The 19,878-nt window shown below is 40.0% G+C and overlaps 3 protein-coding genes and 1 long non-coding RNA gene across 5 annotated transcripts; 2 read left to right on the forward strand and 2 right to left on the reverse strand.

The window, feature by feature from the left end:
• Positions 1-473: 473 nt before the first annotated feature.
• LOC130685377 (AMP deaminase 2-like) lies at positions 474-8,280 on the reverse strand. Its single transcript, XM_059494765.1, has 17 exons — positions 8,071-8,280; positions 6,038-6,263; positions 4,941-5,100; positions 4,650-4,685; positions 4,213-4,396; positions 3,879-3,959; positions 3,083-3,305; positions 2,884-3,013; positions 2,616-2,813; positions 2,414-2,545; positions 2,178-2,341; positions 1,973-2,086; positions 1,714-1,890; positions 1,524-1,644; positions 1,282-1,455; positions 1,049-1,159; positions 474-959 (listed from the first exon to the last, which is right to left on the reverse strand). Exons 1-17 carry the CDS (start codon positions 8,150-8,152, stop codon positions 747-749), a joined length of 2,526 nt encoding a protein of 841 aa, XP_059350748.1. The 5' UTR covers positions 8,153-8,280; the 3' UTR covers positions 474-746.
• A 129-nt stretch (positions 8,281-8,409) lies between these two features.
• Positions 8,410-11,684, forward strand: LOC130685335 (TRAF-type zinc finger domain-containing protein 1-like). Of its 2 annotated transcripts, none has more exons than XM_057508627.2 (9): positions 8,410-8,650; positions 8,813-9,005; positions 9,082-9,433; positions 9,508-9,711; positions 9,794-9,939; positions 9,995-10,222; positions 10,287-10,454; positions 10,509-11,287; positions 11,356-11,684. In XM_057508627.2, exons 1-9 carry the CDS (start codon positions 8,619-8,621, stop codon positions 11,417-11,419), a joined length of 2,166 nt encoding a protein of 721 aa, XP_057364610.1. In that variant the 5' UTR covers positions 8,410-8,618; the 3' UTR covers positions 11,420-11,684. The 2 variants fall into 2 exon arrangements, with proteins under 2 accessions (XP_057364610.1, XP_057364609.1); XM_057508626.2 differs by having other exon boundaries at positions 8,411-8,650; positions 9,791-9,939.
• Positions 11,618-13,613, reverse strand: LOC130685370 (uncharacterized). Its single transcript, XR_009420742.1, has 2 exons — positions 12,280-13,613; positions 11,618-12,200 (listed from the first exon to the last, which is right to left on the reverse strand). It is a non-coding gene; the product is annotated as an uncharacterized LOC130685370 (long non-coding RNA).
• A 4,231-nt stretch (positions 13,614-17,844) lies between these two features.
• LOC130685349 (homeobox protein unplugged-like) lies at positions 17,845-19,493 on the forward strand. Its single transcript, XM_057508643.2, has 2 exons — positions 17,845-18,478; positions 18,569-19,493. The coding sequence occupies exons 1-2, from the start codon at positions 17,956-17,958 to the stop codon at positions 19,387-19,389; spliced, it is 1,344 nt and encodes a 447-aa protein (XP_057364626.1). The 5' UTR covers positions 17,845-17,955; the 3' UTR covers positions 19,390-19,493.
• Positions 19,494-19,878: the final 385 nt, after the last annotated feature.

Here is a 19,878-nt window from a genome sequence, read left to right on the forward strand (position 1 = left end):
CTGAAATATGTACATCGTGTTATTTGCAGCAACTGGGACAATTTCAGACGACGGAAATGTTCAAACAATTATGAAATCGTGATGGTGCTTTATTGCTTCTTATGTTTAGGACGCTGATTGAATGCTGGCACCATGGATGTAGTGGACTATAACGTGATATAAATACCATGCTTCTCAGAAGGCTGTTTAGAACATCATTCAAGAGAAACTTGGATTGCCGACATGGTTGCCGCTATTGCGTATCTTTGGTAACTGGAATACATAGTCTAAATTTAGCCTTTACGTATTAGTTTGTAACGAAGAATAGGACGAATGATTTCTCAAGCTTCATTCAATTTCCGAAAGCCTGGTGAAGTTTCGCAATAAGTCTAGGCGTTGATCTATGTCGTATAACTAAGCTTTTATCTTCCTTTTTTCTATTCCCAGGCTCAGGAACTACCTTTTTTTGAAAGTTTTTTTTTTAGTCTAGTAGGTTAGGATGTTATACGGTTTATTTTTGGATGAAAACGATTTCTACATGTTTTTGCGTACAGTGGATAGATAAGACGTAAAACAATGCCTTTTAGTACCAAATCAAGGAATGATTGTAAAAAAAGGGGAAATATAGCAAAAAAAAAAGGACCTAGTTATAATTCGTGTTATATGGAACTTTAGAAATATCGGTAATCGACTTTAGCCCATCCAAAAATAATAAAGTGCACCTCAATAGTTCTAAAAAATTTATATTAGTCGAACCAGTTAGTCGACTACTTTTGTCCTAGAGTTGCAGAGTCGCTAATTTTCTCGTTCGAGTGTTCTTTATGTTCGCTCAGTGAAACGGTTTTAAAAATGCTATTGAGTTCCGCCACCAACGTTTCATAGCGGTACGCCACTCGTATATCCGGGACGTTTGTCCTGAATATGTCATTACCAGGCACACCTTCCCGCGTGTAATTGGGACCCAGCCAGTGTTGCTTGACCTAGATGTTTAACGGTATTTCGAAAATTAGCATTTGAATGGCGCAAAATGTAATCAGTTTGTTATCTAATGTTTTTGGAGCTAACGTACTTTATGAGGATAACCACTCATTCGAACAGAATTATGGGCCAATTCGCACATATCACACGGACTCAGTTTCCACACTTGGGCTGCAATGCTGTATTCTTCCATTAGAGGTTCCTGGTAGTTGCCACACGAATGAAAAAAAAATGAAATATCGATGAGAAATGCATGAATAACAAAATAGCTTAAGCCTACGTTTTGAGTGTTATTAGCTAATAAGGAAATACGCGTTTAGGTACCTTGGTAAAATGAAACTGAAGAGGATCATCCGTCGAAAGAGAAATACACATTCCTCGGGCAAGAAATTCGGGTAGCGGGTTGCGATGATAATTAAGGAAAAGAGAATTGTTACTCAACGGAGACATGGCTATCCCAATCTGACAAAGGTAGTACAGATACTGCAACACTGGGACCTGTCAAATGAAAAGTTTCTGTTAGCAAAAACGATACAATACCCAGTTACGTTACTTGTCAATAACACCTTTCTTAGCAGCAATCCATGGGAAATGTTTTCAGCTAGAAGGAAACCACATATCAGATGTTGAACCGGTCCTGCTTCCCCGCAGTGAGGTCTGAAGACAAATGTGTTCATTCCTCGAGACCTGTTATAATATTATAATCAGAAAAGTATATGGTACAAGTCGGTCTTTAGAATGATGATGTTAGCTTACTTTCGAAACTGATTCAGAACACACATGTTGGCGTACACGTAGTAGACGTAATAAGCATAAGGGGGATTCTCTTCTTCTGTCCATTGTTCGGGTGTAGGAACCTCTCTGTCGAACACTGGATGTTCAGGCTTACTTTCGTCATCGACGGAATCGAAACCTACCAGCTGCCAATAAAAAAAAAGAAATAAGCAACCACGTATGTTCCGAGCGGAATTTATGAACAATGGAATAACAAACTGTAGTACTTGTTTGAGAAAACCAATGAAGCTCGGGGTGTGCTTCTGGATTGTTCGTTGCTTCAAACAGAGGCAGAAAAAGATTGTCGATCAGTTGCTGGAAGTTGCTTATCAGCTTGTTTGAACGATAAATATCACTAGAAAAATACAAAAAAGGTTTATTAACTGCCCTATGGCCTTTAGCAAATATTCATGCGATAAACTTTAGTGGGGATTAGGCTCACTTACTATAAGCGCGGCATTTGGACTAGCCAACGGATGTTGTCTGAATACACTTGGAAATTATGAGCCCACTTGGCCAATTTCTCCCATTCATCGGCAGATTTTCCATACACTGACAGTCGCAATTCGGCATTTTGATACTTGCTTTCTTCCAAATCTGAGGCAACTTCCTGGAAAAATATACGTCAGTTAAAGATGATTTTTCAGCTGTTTGTTTTCTGCTTTTTAGCTCTTGGCAATACCTTAATAATTTCGGCAAAATATTTTCCTCCGACATAGTTATCAGTTTTAAGGAATACTTCACGCAAACGACTTTCTCCGATTGGATTGTATTTAGCATTGAACTTATCGAACCTGTGAAAAGTGTTGCGGTCCTAAACAAAAATATTTTTAAAAATAATTTTACTTGTAAATTGTGCAAAAAAACATCTTGTAGAAGCGTACCGCATGCACGTCGAGCATATCGACGGTTAAATCGTAGGCAGAAAGGTTCATTTCTTCAAAAACCTGATTCAGTGTCAATTCTTGACCTTTCTTGTTTAGGCAAACAACTTCATTACCACTGTCCCTTATTTTCTTCTTGATGAATCGCAGCAAATGCTTCTGATTCATACATGAGGCTGCGTGAATGTGGGTATCCACCTAGAAAGGCAAATGACAAGACCTCAGCTGAATCTAATTCATTCATGACTCAGTAAAAACATGTTCTCACCTTTCGAATGTTGTAGAAATCCCGATGCGGAACGCATTTTTGCAAAGCCAACTCTTGCATTTCGTTGAGCAGGACGTGAAGTTGGTATTTGGCAGAGAGATAAGTAAGTCGGCGATAGCAGAAAGATTTCCTTTTGACATATATAAGAAGTTTACGTTAGCTTGCTTCAAAAGTGATTCGCAGACATAAAAATAATTACAGTGGTCCATTGGATATCATGTTGCACATCCTGTGAACGTCGTCAATGTACTTTTTAAATACTGGATAGGAGAAACTCAAACATTCCCCATTTTCGGCAGCTTCTTCATCTTCATATACTTGAAAAACGCCGTTGAAGGCTTTCATGACGTAATTTGCTGATGGAGGCATTTCACCGTCGTTGTGTGAAGACAAGAAGTGAGGTGGAGGATGAATTGGGTGATCTAATTTCGAAATTTAATACGTTAGTTAAAGTAATTTTATTTCGAAGGCGACGAATGAAAGTCGCTTTTTGCACGGTGCTTGTTCTACAACCTACAATTGCCTTTTTTACTGCCACGTCCTTCCGAAATAATGTACTATGAGCTCGGCATTATTTTGGCGATAAAAGAGGCATTTGTTCTCTATAGGCACAAATGTACAAACCATCACAGAACAGCCCTCAACATTCAAAGAGATCTCGCAAATTTTAGCACCGGACAAGTTGGTCGGTATAATTTATGCTCAGTTCCTCGACTGGGAGGATGCGCGCAAACGAATGATAGATAAATCTCTATGCGTGTCGTGAGTGGAAATTGAGCCACAAAAAAAAAAATGATTAATTGCAGATCTATGTTAGCCCAAAACTGCACTTGTTACCAATTGGTATCACATGAACCGAGATAGAGGGGAAACGTTCGCAAACGTTGGTAAAAGTAGGATGGGGTCGGCCCCATATGGAAGGAGTAATTTTTGAGACAAGGGATTTCACACGGACAAGACGAACACAGAATAAATAAAGACATTTGCTGATGGACCTTTGATACCTGGCTTTTCAGCCATTTGGTATTGAAAACTGGGAACTTCGCCATCAAAATGATTTGCGGCCTGGCCTCCACCTTTTAGACAACAATCGAATGGTCAGGTAAACATTTACCGATGAAAAAGATACCAATTTATATCGATCATTCACAAAAACTGGATATATGCCAGTCATTTACCATAGCCATGATCCACGTTTAGTTTTACCTGCGGTTTGGCTAACATGCCTTCGAAACATAGAGCAAATACGAGAAACTTTTCGAAATAATTTGTTTCATCGCTTTTCAATCCACAATATTATGGTTACAAAATTAAGGAAATGATGTCTACCTTCGACTGTTTTTTTTTCTTCGTGAACTGTTTCCACGTGGGCAACGCCATTCTGTTCGTTAGTGTGGAGGAAGCGGGCTGTCGTCGACGGAAAGGAGTGTTCAGCCGGACGACAGTACTCTCTGCGGAGGGTCAGCGCTTGAATCAGCAATTCAGACGCATCCAGCAAATCTTCATAGGGCACCTTTTCAATTAGAAACAATGTGATCGTTATTGAAAAGTCACAATACATAAACCGCAACGTAGGTAGATGACAACAAATGAGATCAGTAGCCAATGGTGTCATTCCACCAATACGCAACTGATGGTGTGGAGCTAAATCGATGTTCGAATAACTTGGCACCACAACAATGCCATGTCATCTACTAGCACGGTAAACGCTGGTTAACAAAAAAGGGGGCCAATAATCACTGAATTCAAGGCAAGGCCAATTTTACCTCCAGGTTGACTCTAAGCAGCGAACGCCACAATTCCTGATGAGAGATTGCAAATACAACTCGGCTTTAAATCTCGATCGGCAATGTAATTTCATAACCTACACAGAACTTTCATTTTATCGCTAGCAGCATTAAGACATGTTTTTCTATCCGTTAGGAAAAGCGAGCATCCAATGGGATTGTTCTAAGCCTAGCCATGGCCGTTAGTTTTTTTTTTAGCCAATGATTTTTCACCGTCACACACACAAATGCAGGTAACTAAAGAATAATAATGAATAAAACTTAACTTACACCTCCTGTATCCTCATCGCCTGTAATAGAGACACGTTGGAAGAGTGGCGTGTAATCCTGTTCATCAGTGGCTACATTTGCGGCGACCGCCTGAGAAGAATTGGTTTCAATCTTTGGTTCATGGCATGTTGCTAAATGTGGCGCCAATTCGTGCGGGAATCTGAGAATTTTGCAGAAAAAGAAGTATGTAAATATTCACTATGGCACAAAAGATGGTAAGCAATCTATATTTATAATTAAACAGTGTTTTCCAATTCTCATAACTAAACAATCTTATAGGCGTTCCGATCCAGTCACCTGACACTAAAAGTGTCATCTGTTTCTACGTATGGACAGGGAATCCTTTGAGACATCGCTTTATTGTCGAATAAAGCGAGATCGCATCGGCTTTTATAGCTCTGCGCGCGTGTTTTAAAAAAATCGCAATTGACGTCTAAACGGAGGGAACACAATGGAGACACAAAAAGACAGATGACCTCCACCAAGAAGCGAAAGCAGTCGATAGGATTAAACACGGAAATGCGTTTCTATGTATACACGACAACAAAACTAACCAGGTTTGCGAACGTTAGCTAACACAACGAACAAGGCGTGGTTACCGAAATGGGCGGAGTTTGGGTTTTGCTGATAATGGCAATCTCGTTACGAAAATCAATCGATTCCGTAACGTCAATCAGGGAACAACAAATCAATCTTATGCTCCAGTGACATCCAAACGTGCAGCATTAGATAATGCAGTTAGAAGACTTAATTAATACGATTTGCAGCAATCCACGGTAGACTTCATAGATTCTCTCCAAACTTTAAGGTAACTCTGATCCTTGCTATAGAACATTTCCGTGACTGAAAGCATTATGGATTGGTTTAGCGTGCTCAGATAATACGAAAAGGGTCCACAGGACTCACTTCAATCATCCAGGTACAATCACCTTAATCGACACGGCTTCTACCCATGGTTTTAGTAGTTAATCAGTAAGAGTTCCCGCACACAATGCGTCGGAATTTTTACAACACGTGTACAGGATGAAACAAAAGAGCGAAGTGGAAAGACACGCGTCACTAGAAAAGTGAAGCACTGCACGAATAAGAGGTCTCACCTGAGACTCAGTTGCCTCTGAATGGCTAATTTCCGTTCGATTTCTTCGATGGGGAATTGCGGGACTTCGTACGGAGCAGAAATCTCGTTAGGGGTCGCACGGTTTGTCCGATTGGTTGACGATAGTTCCTGAAAGCCGTCTTCTGGACCCAAAACGGGTGACAACAAGCTTCGACCGCCATACGAGAAGCACGCACTCTTCTGGCTGAAGTTCGGGCTTTCGCTTTCTAAAAAGAGTGATCATTCAAAGTTATTAGAAAATTATTCCGAAGATGTAACAGCATCAAAGTTCATAGATAAACAAGGTTAGTGTGCACACTTGAAAATAACTAAGTTGAGTGGTCGATTTTTCTCCAAAGAAACTCAATCGACTCGCAGTTTACGTAGTGGGAATGCTTTAGAGTGGTTGACCTGAACGTAAAACACGACCTAGTTATGATCCTTTCACCATGACAAAGAAAAAGGTTGTATAACAATTCATTTACACCAAAGTTTCATTTTACTTTCTTTTTCTTACGAGGGTGGGGGTGAGAAGAGATCGATTAATTTTCGATGCATTAGCAATGCCATCTTTCGATTCTAAGAAACAACTATTAGTATTAATAGTTTTGAAAAACTGGTTTGGGCCGGAAAGGCCAAGGGCGACTACCGTTCTGTTATTGACACATTCCAAATTTTTTTAGGGCTTTCTGTGCTCCAAAAATATGGAACTAGAAAAAAAATGACAGAATTTCCGTCGTGGTTCACTATTTCCCTCTAGTCAGTGCTACTTCACTCACTCTTAATAGCTATACTCGTCCCAATAACACAGATCCTACTTTACGGGATTCCCTTTCACCTGATCGGCTACTGCGCCATTGGGGTATAGCAATTGGTAACGATCGATAACTCATTTTTCCTTTTAAAAAAATACAGGTTTCAAATTGTCCAATTGTTTGCAAACAGCAAATAATATACGAACAACAGGACCGTGACCGAAGGTTGTCAGGCTACAACTGAGGGTTTTACATAAAAAAATGCTGGTGAAAGAGCCTAGAAGGAATGCGAAGGCCCGGACCCTGCTACTGGAATACGCCGGTTATTTATAAACTTACTTGCCATACTAACAGCCATGGATACACGGGCGTATTGCAGTGGCAAAATTGTTAAGCTATTAACCAAAAGTACGAAACCATTATGACACAACATCTAGACGTTTTTCCCATTTACGAAATAATTGTCTTCCTTTGTCCCAACCTATTTTTGGCAATCAAATACCAATATTTAATTTACGTGCAGTCAGACCAAGCATATAATGAAAATATAATTTTTTCTTAATGCCTGGTTTTCATCGCTTTATCTGGGCGGGATCATAGATTGACGGACGTTGAAGATCCTTTACCCAGCCTTTATCAAAATGGAGGAAAGGCACTCTCAGCAGTTCCATTAACCATATGTTATTATTTTAATAACTGGGTTTGACCTGGAAGTAGACTGTTTTCTTTTTTTCAATGCCGAGTCGACAATTTCTCTTCTCTTGCTTCATGCATCATTAATGTACTTGAAAGCGAAAACAACAAAAAAAAAGGAAAAAAAAAGAAATCTAACATGCCCTCGGAGCGAACTATCTGCCAGTGAAAAAAGCGTCCCCAATGCGGTCGCACTACTCTCATTCCTGGCTTCTTATCGATTGACTGTGCTACAAAGGCCAGTGGATCCACCTCGCGCATGGCCTTGTGGCACGTTGATATTCATCGGTGCGACGTAGTCTATGTCTCGATTTCCACATCAGACAATAGTACGGAAAATCATATCTCCACAGTCAGAATACCACTGTATATCTCAAGATTAAATGCACTTCACTTCGCGCCTATTTCTTTGGTGTCGACATATTGGTATGCATAGACAGTACGTCCGTGAATAGAACGATTACGTCATCCCAATATGACAGAGATATAATTAAAACAAATACACGTGGGCCACGCTGTAGCTTTAACAGCATTAATGACATATTATGGATACATAGGGATTAAATGAAGTTTCTATCAAACTCACCTTGGCGATAAGACGTAAGACTTTGTAAATCGTCGTGGCTATTCAAGTGCGAACCGTTCAGGTTGTCATGATTAGTCGCCATTCTAAATCTCTTGTTTTACTTTTCTCTGTTTAGACCCAATGAATGCATGCAATGTCTTAGTTTATGTCGTAACGTGCATGCACCGTTACAGAACGACTTTCAGTCACGAACTGACACTGTTCACAGAGATCTTGGACGTTAGTATCAATCGAAAAAACGAATGAAAGCATAGTTAGGATCGATCTCGCCAGATGCCAGTGTCGACGTATAATCAAACCGGTAAACAAATAAATAGAAATATGTCGAAACAGCATAAAGGGAGTATGATTACCAGTATATACTAGGAACTGATAAAAGTTGATTAAATTTTTGTTGACTCATATTTCACCTCAGCTAGGCAGGAAGAGCGTTTTTTTTTCTTTGCAAGTAGTCATTTGGGGCTTAATTTGCCCAGAACCACAAGTTACCTAAGTCTTATTTCTCGTAATCCACTAACCTACCAATTCACGGGGGAAATCACTCCACAATGGCTGATGAAACATCATTTTGCAAGCATTGGTAACTAGCCAACAACTAGTCTTTATTTGGTTTTCTTGGTTTCTGGTACATCAACTACTTGTCTATATGTTTTATCATTATTGGATGTTGTGGTTTATTTTACATTGAAAGGGGAACATAATTCTGGGAATTTTTACAGTTCTTATATTTACTCTTACCTAGCAAACGATCTGTGTCCTCGGCAACCTTCACCCTACATTCAACTCACTGTGAAAGATTCATACAAATATGCCTAAGCTGCCAAGAACCCATTCCCAAAGCTCAGATGGAGCAGCATACAAATGATGTTCATAAAGTAATTGACTGCAAGGATTGCAAAGAGAAAATAGAGAGAGGGGCTGAAAATGATCATATGGTTAGTATTCAAATTTCAGATCCAAAATGAAGGTTTAATAAACATGGTCATGGTAGTCATCCTGAATTTTTCATAGGCCAATCACTGTGCCAAAAGACTCATCCCATGTGGATACTGTGAAATGCAATGTACCGCTGCTACAATACAAGGCCATGAACTTGCTTGTGGGAGCAGGACTGAAATGTGTGACATATGCAAAAATCACATTCTTATTCGAATGTTAAAGACTCATGAGGAACTGCACAAGGGCAGCAGCATAAAACCTACTGATCAACTTAAAAGCATGGATAAAACAAGTGGGATTAAAGAAGTATTATCATCAAATTTGGAATCAGAAATGGCTGTTCCAAAGTTTCGTAATGTAGTCTGTCAAAATATCTTACAAGCTTCTGCTGCTTTACCCAGCATACAGCATTCAGAAACAAAGAGTAATATTTGCTGTTTCATTGCCTGACACATACTAATAAATGTCATATTTTATTTCTGTATGGAATGTCTGTAGAAAAATGTGATACCTTTGCACATGGAATGGAGGATAAGGAAAAATGTCTTCTTCCGTGTGAATTTTGTGGAACATTGTACTTTGCTGACCAATTAGAGAAGCATCAAATGGCATGCAATTGGAACAAAGGAAGTTATCCTCGTAGCGAGGCGCGTGCCACGTCTGAACAACCTACCAGTTCTTCTCCCACATTTGACAGAGAAGGTAATAGAGCAATCTGATGTTGTAGTGAATCATGTTATTTATCAGAGTGTAACTGTTGTTCTCATTCAACTGAACATAGTAGGTTCTTTCAACAAAGACGAAGAATACTGGTCTCGTTATGTGGTAGCTTCTTCAAATACGAAGGGAAGCATGGTTGAAGAAGAAATTAGTATTCCGTGCGAAATCTGTGGAATTCCATTTCCGATGTCATGTTTAGAGCTTCATGAGGTGCTAAAATTAGATTTTGTCGTATATGCATTTTGTAAATCTTTTAACATAACAGATTGCATGCAAATTTTCGAGCATGTCTACCCAGACTGAAGTCCCCGTACACGGAAAAGAATCCTCAACGCAACGTCCAGCAAGCCCTTACGAAGTTGATAGCGATTACTGGTCCCAGTACACGGCTGTAGCGTCTGCTGATGAAGAAGACATAGCTGTAGAGGAAATAAGTATCCCATGCGAAAATTGTGGAACGCCTTTTCCCATATCATCTTTGGACATCCACGAAGTTTTTAAATTGAGATCGCTCTATTCTCTGAACCTGAACTACAATTTCTTCTACTTATTCATAGATATCTTGCAAATTTTCAAAAGATGCCACCAAAAGCGGAAAAACAAGTCAAATGAAAGAGAAAATAGGATCAGTAGATTCGACACCCTTACGTCATAATACGCCAGCATTTCTACCGTGCTCTTTCTGCAATGTTGTTATTTCATCAAGCACTTTGGATATGCATGAGGTACTGTGCGCTTAGTCCTCATCTAAACACATCAGCAACAATTTTACATTTTAGGCTAGATGTCGTTCGTTCTCTGAGCAGCAACAATTACGTCGTTCGCTACGTACTAAAGTACAACCCGCCCTCAAGAAAGATCCGCCAAAAAATACCCGCATAGAAAACGGTGTTCAGCGTACTGTACGCAATAATGCCCTCTTGGCTACTGAAAACCGTTTACCGACAACTCCCAAGATTCAGCAGTCCCAGTACGCCGTTATTCAACTTCCAAACGGACAAGAAATCTTGAAGAAACGGAATCCGTCTTTTGGTCCAAATGAAATAAATATTGGCCATGTCTTGGGTCACGGGCAACCCCAAGAACTTAGGGATGATGATACATCGATTCTACATACGGCTGTCTATACTAATCGCAGCAATGGTTTTGGAGGTTCCAACTTTGACCTCAAGCCTAACGGGATGGAAACGAAAAAAAGCATGTTTAATGAATACGATCACCAAAAGCATCCAGCACCGATGAACTGTGCTAAAAAAAGTGACGCATCAGGGGTTATTCAAAAAGGGAATCGTGCGCAGAAAAATAATGGGATAGCTGCAACTGATCACAACGTTGGAATGCGCTTTACCAAAAAGCCCAACGCTGCATTCAAGAATTATGTTTACCAACCCGATCCAGAAAATAAGCTTGGCGGAGGAAATAGCCCTGCCCGTGATAGACGCGAACCCCGAAATGCGATGGCCCCGGAATTTTATTTCCGAACGGAAAATCCTGCAGAGGTCGGTCACCAGAATCAAAGAAACGGCGAAATTGTTGGCGATATTCAACAAAATGCAAGGTATGTTTTGTTTTTCCTGATCAACTAATAAGTATATTATCCTTATTTTGGATAAATTTTTTATTAAGGGATTACAACAATTCTCTTGGGGCGAGACCCAAGCGGCCTCAAAGACCGGCAGACAAGTTTTAAAGTGAAACCCTTATTTCTTATCCTTGGAGCTCATTTTGTGCCAATGCTTATTCTTCTATTCAGCACAAATTCGCGTGATTCGAAGCCTCTTGTCAATAATATCGTAAGAATTTTGTCGGGTAACTAACAAATAGGGCGTCAAAGAATTATAGTTAACAAAGAATTTTTCGTTCCGTTTTTGAAACTTCGGTGGTGGGCATCAAGTTATGTTGTATTATTGTTAAATGATTCTCAATACAGAAATCTGTCTCAGAACGTCACACAAGCATACCAAATAAGAAGAAAAACGTAGCAAATAATCAGTCATCTTCAGAAAAAACAGAAGTTGGCCACACATAGTACGGCAAACAAACGGGGATGATCCACGAAAACGAGCGATGAGTTTTACTACGATGGCGAATCCGTAGAATGTTGGGGCCTGACATTCAACGAAAGCGATCGTCTACGCCTAGCTTTCAAAGAAGACTTGTCCTTGCCTTTCTTTCCTGTCCCTTTGTCGGCTCCCGATTTCTTTTTCGCATGAGATCTGTCAACGCATCCGCTTTTAACATACTTGTCCGGTTGGCCATCGTGGCCATTCGCTCCAAAAATGGGAAGCATGAGTTGAATGCAGTGGTCACCCGTTCCAGGACGACAAATAATTTTGGGAATCCTCAGCAATGTTGGAATTCCGGTTATGTTGAGATGGTCGTAAAGTAATTCTCCCGCACACCGTGTTGTGTTCTTCTGCATTTTCAGAGCTTTCGACAGTTTCAACGAGTTCGGTTTGCGTTGGCAATATCTGTAATTTTGCAATGAATTTCTCTTATTAGTGCAATGCGCTGGGATGAGCGAACATGCAAAAGACAATTGTTTAATACTTAGATTTGGAGGCGAAGGCATTTGTGAAAAGCGAAGTCAGAAGAATGATTGCAATCAACCAATGAGTATTCATCTTCATTGTACGTTTACGGTCTTCTAGTCTGAATTTGAGTATCTACAGTAATGCGACTAGCATTGGCTACTCTCAAAAGCAGAAATGTACACTAAAAGAGACACACAAGCGTATGATACCCAAACAGTCGAACTACATTGCCTTTATAGCTCAATAAAGACCGCGAATCTATGCAATCAAGAGTTATCCCGAAATGGGAGTATTTCCCCTTTCACGTATCCGGTACTTTTTTATTAACACTTTTTGGTATAAAGATTGTAGTAGCTTTTATTTATTGTAGTGGGAGACGCTAGGGGAGGTGGTACGGACAGAGGTTGTTATAGAGCTGAAAAAGGCAAACATAAAGATAACGTATTACGTGATAAGGAATTCAGTTAAAACTCCGGTATATACCAAATCCCCAATATGATAGGCACTCACAACAGGTAATTTTGCGGACTTAACCATTTTTTTTTTCAAATTTCTCGTTTGATAAAATATAAAACTAAGGATATGATCTCAAGTATTCTAAACATGGGATTATCAAGATTAAGAAATTGTTATTCGAAAGCAAAGGGTTCGCGTTGATATAAGGAAAACTAATTGATGTATCTGGTTTGTTACTACTTCAGTCGTCTACAGTTACCATTTTTTGTTTTATACGAATAATAACATACATTTTACGTATAACATGGGTATAAGTATGATTGATAATATTTTTACTTTTGGCAAAATTTCTTTAAAATTTTTTAAATCAAAAGACATTTAACGTAACTCAAGGCGATTGGATTTCTGTTTCATTAAGCCTTTTAAAAACCAATTTTGATGGCGTGTAGTTGTGGACGAAGATAAACGTAGGCGACTTGGGTAACCAAGAAGATTACGCAACAAAGTTGTATGAGGATGACAAATCAGTTCAACAGGCAGGGTTCTACAAAGCTGTAATAATAACTGGATATAAATGATATTGAAAAAGTAGGTCGAATGTTTCGTAGTTAGATAACATTTTTCCGTTGATTGCGAGCCTGTCCATAAAGAGAGCAGCTCCATGACAGTGAAATTTCGCGTAATCAGCATACTGTTCACGGATAGCTCTCTTTGTAGTCAAGGCTCAATGCAGACACGTGAAGGGTGCGTGATCAGCCAAACCCGATTCAGCGTAGAGGACAAAGAATTTGAATACACAAATGACAATAAATGGTTGCATCCACGTTACAAAGAAATCTTAACAGATGGGTTGGTCGTATGGGGCTATACACGGAACTGCAAAGGTGGCACGGAGTAAACTTGTGCACTGGAAGTGGTAATCCTTATTTTTGCCCAATACCGTCGACTATATATACTACGAAAGCTGGTACGTGAGGAAGCATAAACATTGGTCATTGTTTCCGCATTTCAATTAGCAGGGTGTTGGGTGAGCTTGGTGGAGAGGGTGGGTTGGAGATTCCGACAGAAAATCAGAAAGGTGTGTGCCTGTTGGCAGCGAAGGAGACGGGGAAGAAACTATAGCTTTGCTTATACACGTTGCCTGATGATGAAGCAGGAAACGAACTTGAAGAGGGGAAAGAGAATCCCCTTCCTTTCTTTTTCTTTTATTTTTAACAGAGGAATTAATCTGATCTTCGTAAGAATTTTTTTCTCTTGCTTTCTGTTACATAGTGCCTTGTACAAAAGCTCTATGTTTCGTTCTTAGTTTATCACATTTGCTGTGATATTTGCTAAGTATTCCAAGCTTAGGTAAAATGAATCATTCAATTCTCCGTATGGAACTTTGCGCACACGGTGAAAAATGGGAACGAAGATGATTCTGGCATACAGCTCCCTAAGTTGCTCCACTCGCAAACACTTGTATGATGTAAGAAAATTTGCGATTTAAAAACGAAATTTTATTTCTTGCTAACAGAGGATGTACTGGAGGTTGCAGAAAAATGTGTCAGGTATGGTAAACCAAGTATAAGGAAAAACGCCCTTTTTTCCGCAATACACTGTACAACACATGCTGGTGACTTGTTACGTTTTGGAAAGCTAGGTTAATGGAAGTTTGTTCTGTCTGGCAATGATTTGTTACAGCAGTTTTAATGAAAATGAAAATTCAAAATTCTTGATTTTGGTTACGGAAGCGAGAGTTCTAATAGAAATAATGCCTCGAAAATCAGCTACTGTTGAACATTTAGTAAGTACAGTATAGAACGGCCTTTTAGTAAATTAACGAATATATTTAGCATTGTATTTAAGAAAAGGTCCGAAATTTAACTGCAGCATAAGTACCTACATCAAAGAAACAAGGGGCATAGTAGCAAGTAACACGGTCCCAATTGCTTTTCTGTCAGCACAAAACATTTGCACCCTCCGTAAGAATTCACACCCTGCCAATTTTGAACTGCAAGAAGTTGTTCAACAATCAACATTGAGTCGAACTTTGTCAGCAAATTCGGTTTTAATGTTTTAACCGATCGTGCCCACAATAGATTCTGTTTTGAAAATAAATTAAAGACATTCCCAGCTTTATTATTTTTTTTTTTTTCTTTTCTTTTTCTTCTTTTTCATTTTCTTTTTCCCCCTTCCCATCGCAATGCCCACCCGACACGTCAGGTGAGAGAGCAGATGAGAAACATCCATATGCACACAATGGCCGGGTGCGGTGGGAGCGCCTGAGACGGCATACGAAATATGGCAATCAACCTTTGGTTTCATTCCTTCCCCTCTGCTCACACCATTCGCTTAAAATAAACTAACCCGACGGAATACATTGATTTATCTTTTTTCCAATTCTCAAGCGAAACTACATACACTTCTTCTGGTGCATTGTGTTTCGTTGAAGCAAGATATAGCTTTTGGTGGTTATTGGTCTGTTACAATGAAACAAAATCATAGCCTAAAAAATTCATTTTTTATCCCCTATTTTTCAAATGCGTTTCAACAATAGATTTTTTAAAGAGATTTTTGTTCTCAACCGATGTTACCAACTATTTTTCGGATTGTCTTGTGAATCGCGGCATCTGTTGTCCACACTTCGAGATTCATATCAAATCATCAATTCCAAAACAATATAATTCAGTAATATTTTTCCGAGTTTTAAAACATGACGAATGTTCCAGTACTTATCTAAGCCGCTGAAAATCTGAAGTTAAAAGTGAAAATAAAAGTGACAATGATAAATAATGTGGCTGGATTGGCTTCGATTTTAGAAACAGAAATAGATACCATATGCCGTTCCAAAAATCGCTCCAGCACTTCAGTAGAGATCGAATATGCAAGAGATCAGCGACCTGAGCGCCTCGACGACTCGTTCATCATTCGTGAATCAGCTGTCAGCTTTGTTATGGCTCTTGCGCAGAGCGCTCTCGTCAGTCGTCTATTGACTTTGAATAGTTAACAGTTAGCAGCGTAGATAGAGAGGAAAAAAAAATACAAGAAAGAAAATATAAGAAAAAAAAAATACAAGCAAGTCTTTGTTCAGACAACATCAAGAAAAAGTTAAATGATCCGGAATCTGTCACTGCTTTTTCCACCTTCACATGATGGATGCATAGTGCATAAGCATCTGGATATCACCATATTCCTCTGTTTTTTCTGCAATTTGTCTAACGTATTGTTTGGTGAAAGGAAGCGTCCTTGGAGATGCAGACGTAAGACGAACATATGTGACGTTAAATGGTTTCATGCAACATTTTACTTGTTTATTTTTTTACTATAGGACTCCAGAAATTAAATTAGTACAGGACAACAACAAATTTCGACTTTGGAATTAAAAATCATTAAGATATGTCATTTTTCAGTGATTAACCTAGGATTACATTTTTGGTATAGAGCATTGAAGCAAGTTACTTTCGCAATAGGCATAATTCAATCTAATAGAGTCTGCCTACTGGTGGATTAAATGCCTAATAAAAAAAAATGAACCAAGTATTCATTTTAACACTCTCGTGGCTGCCAAAAGAAAAAAAGCCAACAGGAGCTAAATATTCGAGTTTGAAACGAACAGGATACGTTATGTTACGCGTATAATGGCTATAGGGCGAAGGAAGTTTTTTATTTTCTCCACAGTAGCTGTTCGCCAGCAACTATGGGGATTCATTGACAAAACGCGCGACAACAAAGGACATGTTTGGAGAGCTAAATGTTCCGAACATGCTTTATTTTGTTAATATGTCCCTTTAAGCGTATCAGTTGTAATCCCACGTTTAATAGAAGCATTGATTTCAAGGGAAACAATAAATCACACGGTTTGTAGCACACACGTAAAAGATTTTGTTTGTTACAAAGAAAAAAAAATTTGACATTCAAGTAGGCGTGGAATGGATTTGATGACTGAAGAATACGCCATGTGCGCAGCAAGCTGAAGCTTGAATAGAGCATGTATATGTAGGGGACTTTGCGTTGGGAAAATGGCTTTCACACATCCCAAGAAGGTGTATAATATATAATGAGAAGACGGAAATAAAAAAATATGGAGACCTTTTTTTAGAGTACAACCCACAAAGCTATCGTTTGGCTTTGTATAGCTTTAGAATGGGCAACTGGCGCTTGTGTGTATACCTATATACCTGCTCCCCTTTGGGATGGGCCATCAGAATAAAAATTGAGGAAATCATGTCAATTGAAAAGGGCTGACAAGGTAACAACGAAGCCGGGAGGGCTGAAAGCGGCAAGTCTTTGGCGTTTGCAGCTGATTTGGCAGTTTGACTTTGTCCATGTTGGAGCTGCTTGTCATCATCTTTTCAAGGTATATCACCTTTTGCCCCGTGTCTATTCTCTGATGTGAATTATTGTAGCTTTATCACGACAAAGCAAAGGTGCTACATCCTGCATGTTCTGTGTGAAAGTAAGCAACTGGAAAATTGCCATTTGGAGTCTTTTGTTTTATTCTTTGCCACGATGAATGCGACATACTTTCTTTACAGGCGGTATGATTTGTCCTCAGCTTACCAAATAGACAGCTCGTTCCCTAGGCAACACGCAACTTAGAAAGTACTTAATTTGAGTTCAGATTATCGTTGATTTTTTTTTCTAGATTGGCAGAAACGATTGATTGCCAGTGTAGATTGATGCAGCTATCCATCGCCATCCACCGTATTAATCTTTTATTTGTTGGTGGTATTGAGGGGTGATGATCGCTGCGACGCCTACTGATCGGTAATTCTGCCGTGCAGAAAGGGGAGGGCAAGAGGGTGGTTATATCGTCATAAATCATGAACAGCAATGAGCCATCGTAAAAGGATCCAATCGGAAGAGAGTCACGTGACTTGTTGGGCGGATTTTCTCTGGCCACTATCCAACCCTCTTACTGCTTTCGTCTTTCCCTCTCTCTTTTTTTGTCTTCTTCTTCTGGTGGAGAGAAGCAAAGGAGGAGTGGCGCGTGAAGAGATCTGTAAGGGTATAATCGCTCTCCAACACGATCCAGCGCTTAACACACATACACACACCAAAAGAGCCGAAAGAGTACTGGATATCGCCGACAGAGAAGTGAGCGACAAATCTCTTGACATTTAGTCAGTCATCAGTCGCCTCATCCGCCGGATCAACTTATCCTATCGGCACTCTTCAATTAGTTGATGTTTACGAGGTTTTAAAAATTTATTGCTGGCGATTAAGAAAATTTAGGGGGATAGTCCAATTCGTTATGGAATCGTCGAGATTTCCGCCTGGTAGTAATTTCCAAAGTTGGTTGAATCCTCTCGATCCGACAGTGATGTTGGCTGCCGCTGCTGCTGGATCGGTGTGTGCCCCTCCGTCGATCGGCCTGTCGGATTCAGTTTCTTCTTCCACGTCGTCCATCTCCGGTTCGTCACCTAACCGATTCGCACCTTTGGTTTACCAACATTTCTTTCACCATTTGCCGCCCGTCCGAAATCAGCAACATTTCGATCTACTGACGTATCACGCCGCTGCCCTTCACCAACACTTGGCCGTGGCTGCTGCAGCCGTGTCCAACCGGACATTTCAGCAAAGCCAACAGTTGCCCTCGTTAGTCACGAATTCAATGCCCTTTGCAGGAGTTTCCGCTACCGGCATCCCGACTACGGACGAGGAGAGATCCGCAAAAAAATCGGCTTGTATTGGTTACAGCGTAGCTGATCTTCTGTCGGATCATCAACGACCAAACAGTTGCGATCGCATTAATAACACATCGCCCGAGCGTTCAGGTTTGTAAAAATTTCACAGATAGTAGAATCATTGATGGGTATAATAAAAAAAAAACTTACCAAAACTTATTGCCATGATCCGCTTTGTAGAAAGTGAGCTGGATATCTTATCCGAAGGTAATAGTAGTACGGAAGAAGACCTTTTCCAAGAGCCAAATCAACACATATATCCGGCCACCAATTCACTCGGTTGCGGAGAGGGTTCCGACCGAGGAGTCGATTCGTTTGGTGCAGCAGGATCAGCAGTGGTTGTTACATCATCAGACAGTTCCATTGATGCAACGCTTTCTAATGGAAGTGGTAATAACAAGAATAGGCGAAGGAGGACGGCTTTTTCTACTCACCAGCTGATCGAACTGGAGCGTGAATTTCAAGCTAAAAAGTACCTTAGCTTGACAGAGCGCTCCCAAATCGCTCATCAACTGCGCTTGTCAGAAGTGCAGATCAAGATATGGTTTCAAAATCGTCGAGCTAAATGGAAACGAGTCAAAGCCGCTTTAGTTACAGGTGGATCGTCCCGGATGAATGGCGGAGGCCAGCATTCCAACAACCAGCACCACTCACAGTCGCTTTCGTACCATCAGCAATTGCATTCAGATGGCAATCATCATCACCCGCCACAGCAAAAATTAGTGGTCCCCATTCCCGTGCATGTCAATCGAATCGCACTCCGCTCGCAACATCAACAGATGGAGAAAAACCCTAGCGGGACTGCCATCAGTAATAGTGCTGTCGCCATTCAACGACAACGCCCATCACCTGTGACAGAACTGAACCTATCGTCAGCCTCACCATTCCGCTCCTCTGGATCAACCCTATTTCGTTCACCGTCTCACTCCCGGTCGGTTTACCCGTCCGACCCAGGCTCCTCACCGACGGCCGTGGATCCCTCGGTTTCTAATACAATTTAGTAATTTTTTTTATTTTTTTATTTTGTGTGTACAATGAAATACTCATAATTAATCGTAACTGATTTATTTATCGCGGGAGTTGAATTCGAGTTTTTTTTTGTACCCCGTTAGCCCATTTGTTTTACCTTTTCTTATAGCACAATTGTTGATTGAAATACATAACTTTTACTCGTCAATTTATGGCAAAAGTTCGGTTTATTTGTGAAGAGAATATGCTGTAGATAGTAATCCGTGTTCATTTGGAAATGTGTAGTAAACTTCTTATGGTAATTCCCTAGAAGAGAATGGGCACAAAAGGCATTTGGAAAGTCAATGATTTGCATCTCGGGTATTTTTGCGGTCGCTTTAATCGTAGCTGAAAAAGAAAAAATGAGTAGAAAGAATGGGAGGAGTTGATTTGTTGGACTTTGAGAGACGCGAACCTGCTGTGATAACTAATCATCATAACTGGTTTTGAGGTATACACTTGCAGATTGATGGACAACATAA

Source organism: Daphnia carinata, chromosome 3 (genome assembly GCF_022539665.2).
Source record: "Daphnia carinata strain CSIRO-1 chromosome 3, CSIRO_AGI_Dcar_HiC_V3, whole genome shotgun sequence".
Classification (NCBI taxonomy): Eukaryota; Metazoa; Arthropoda; class Branchiopoda; order Diplostraca; family Daphniidae; genus Daphnia; species Daphnia carinata.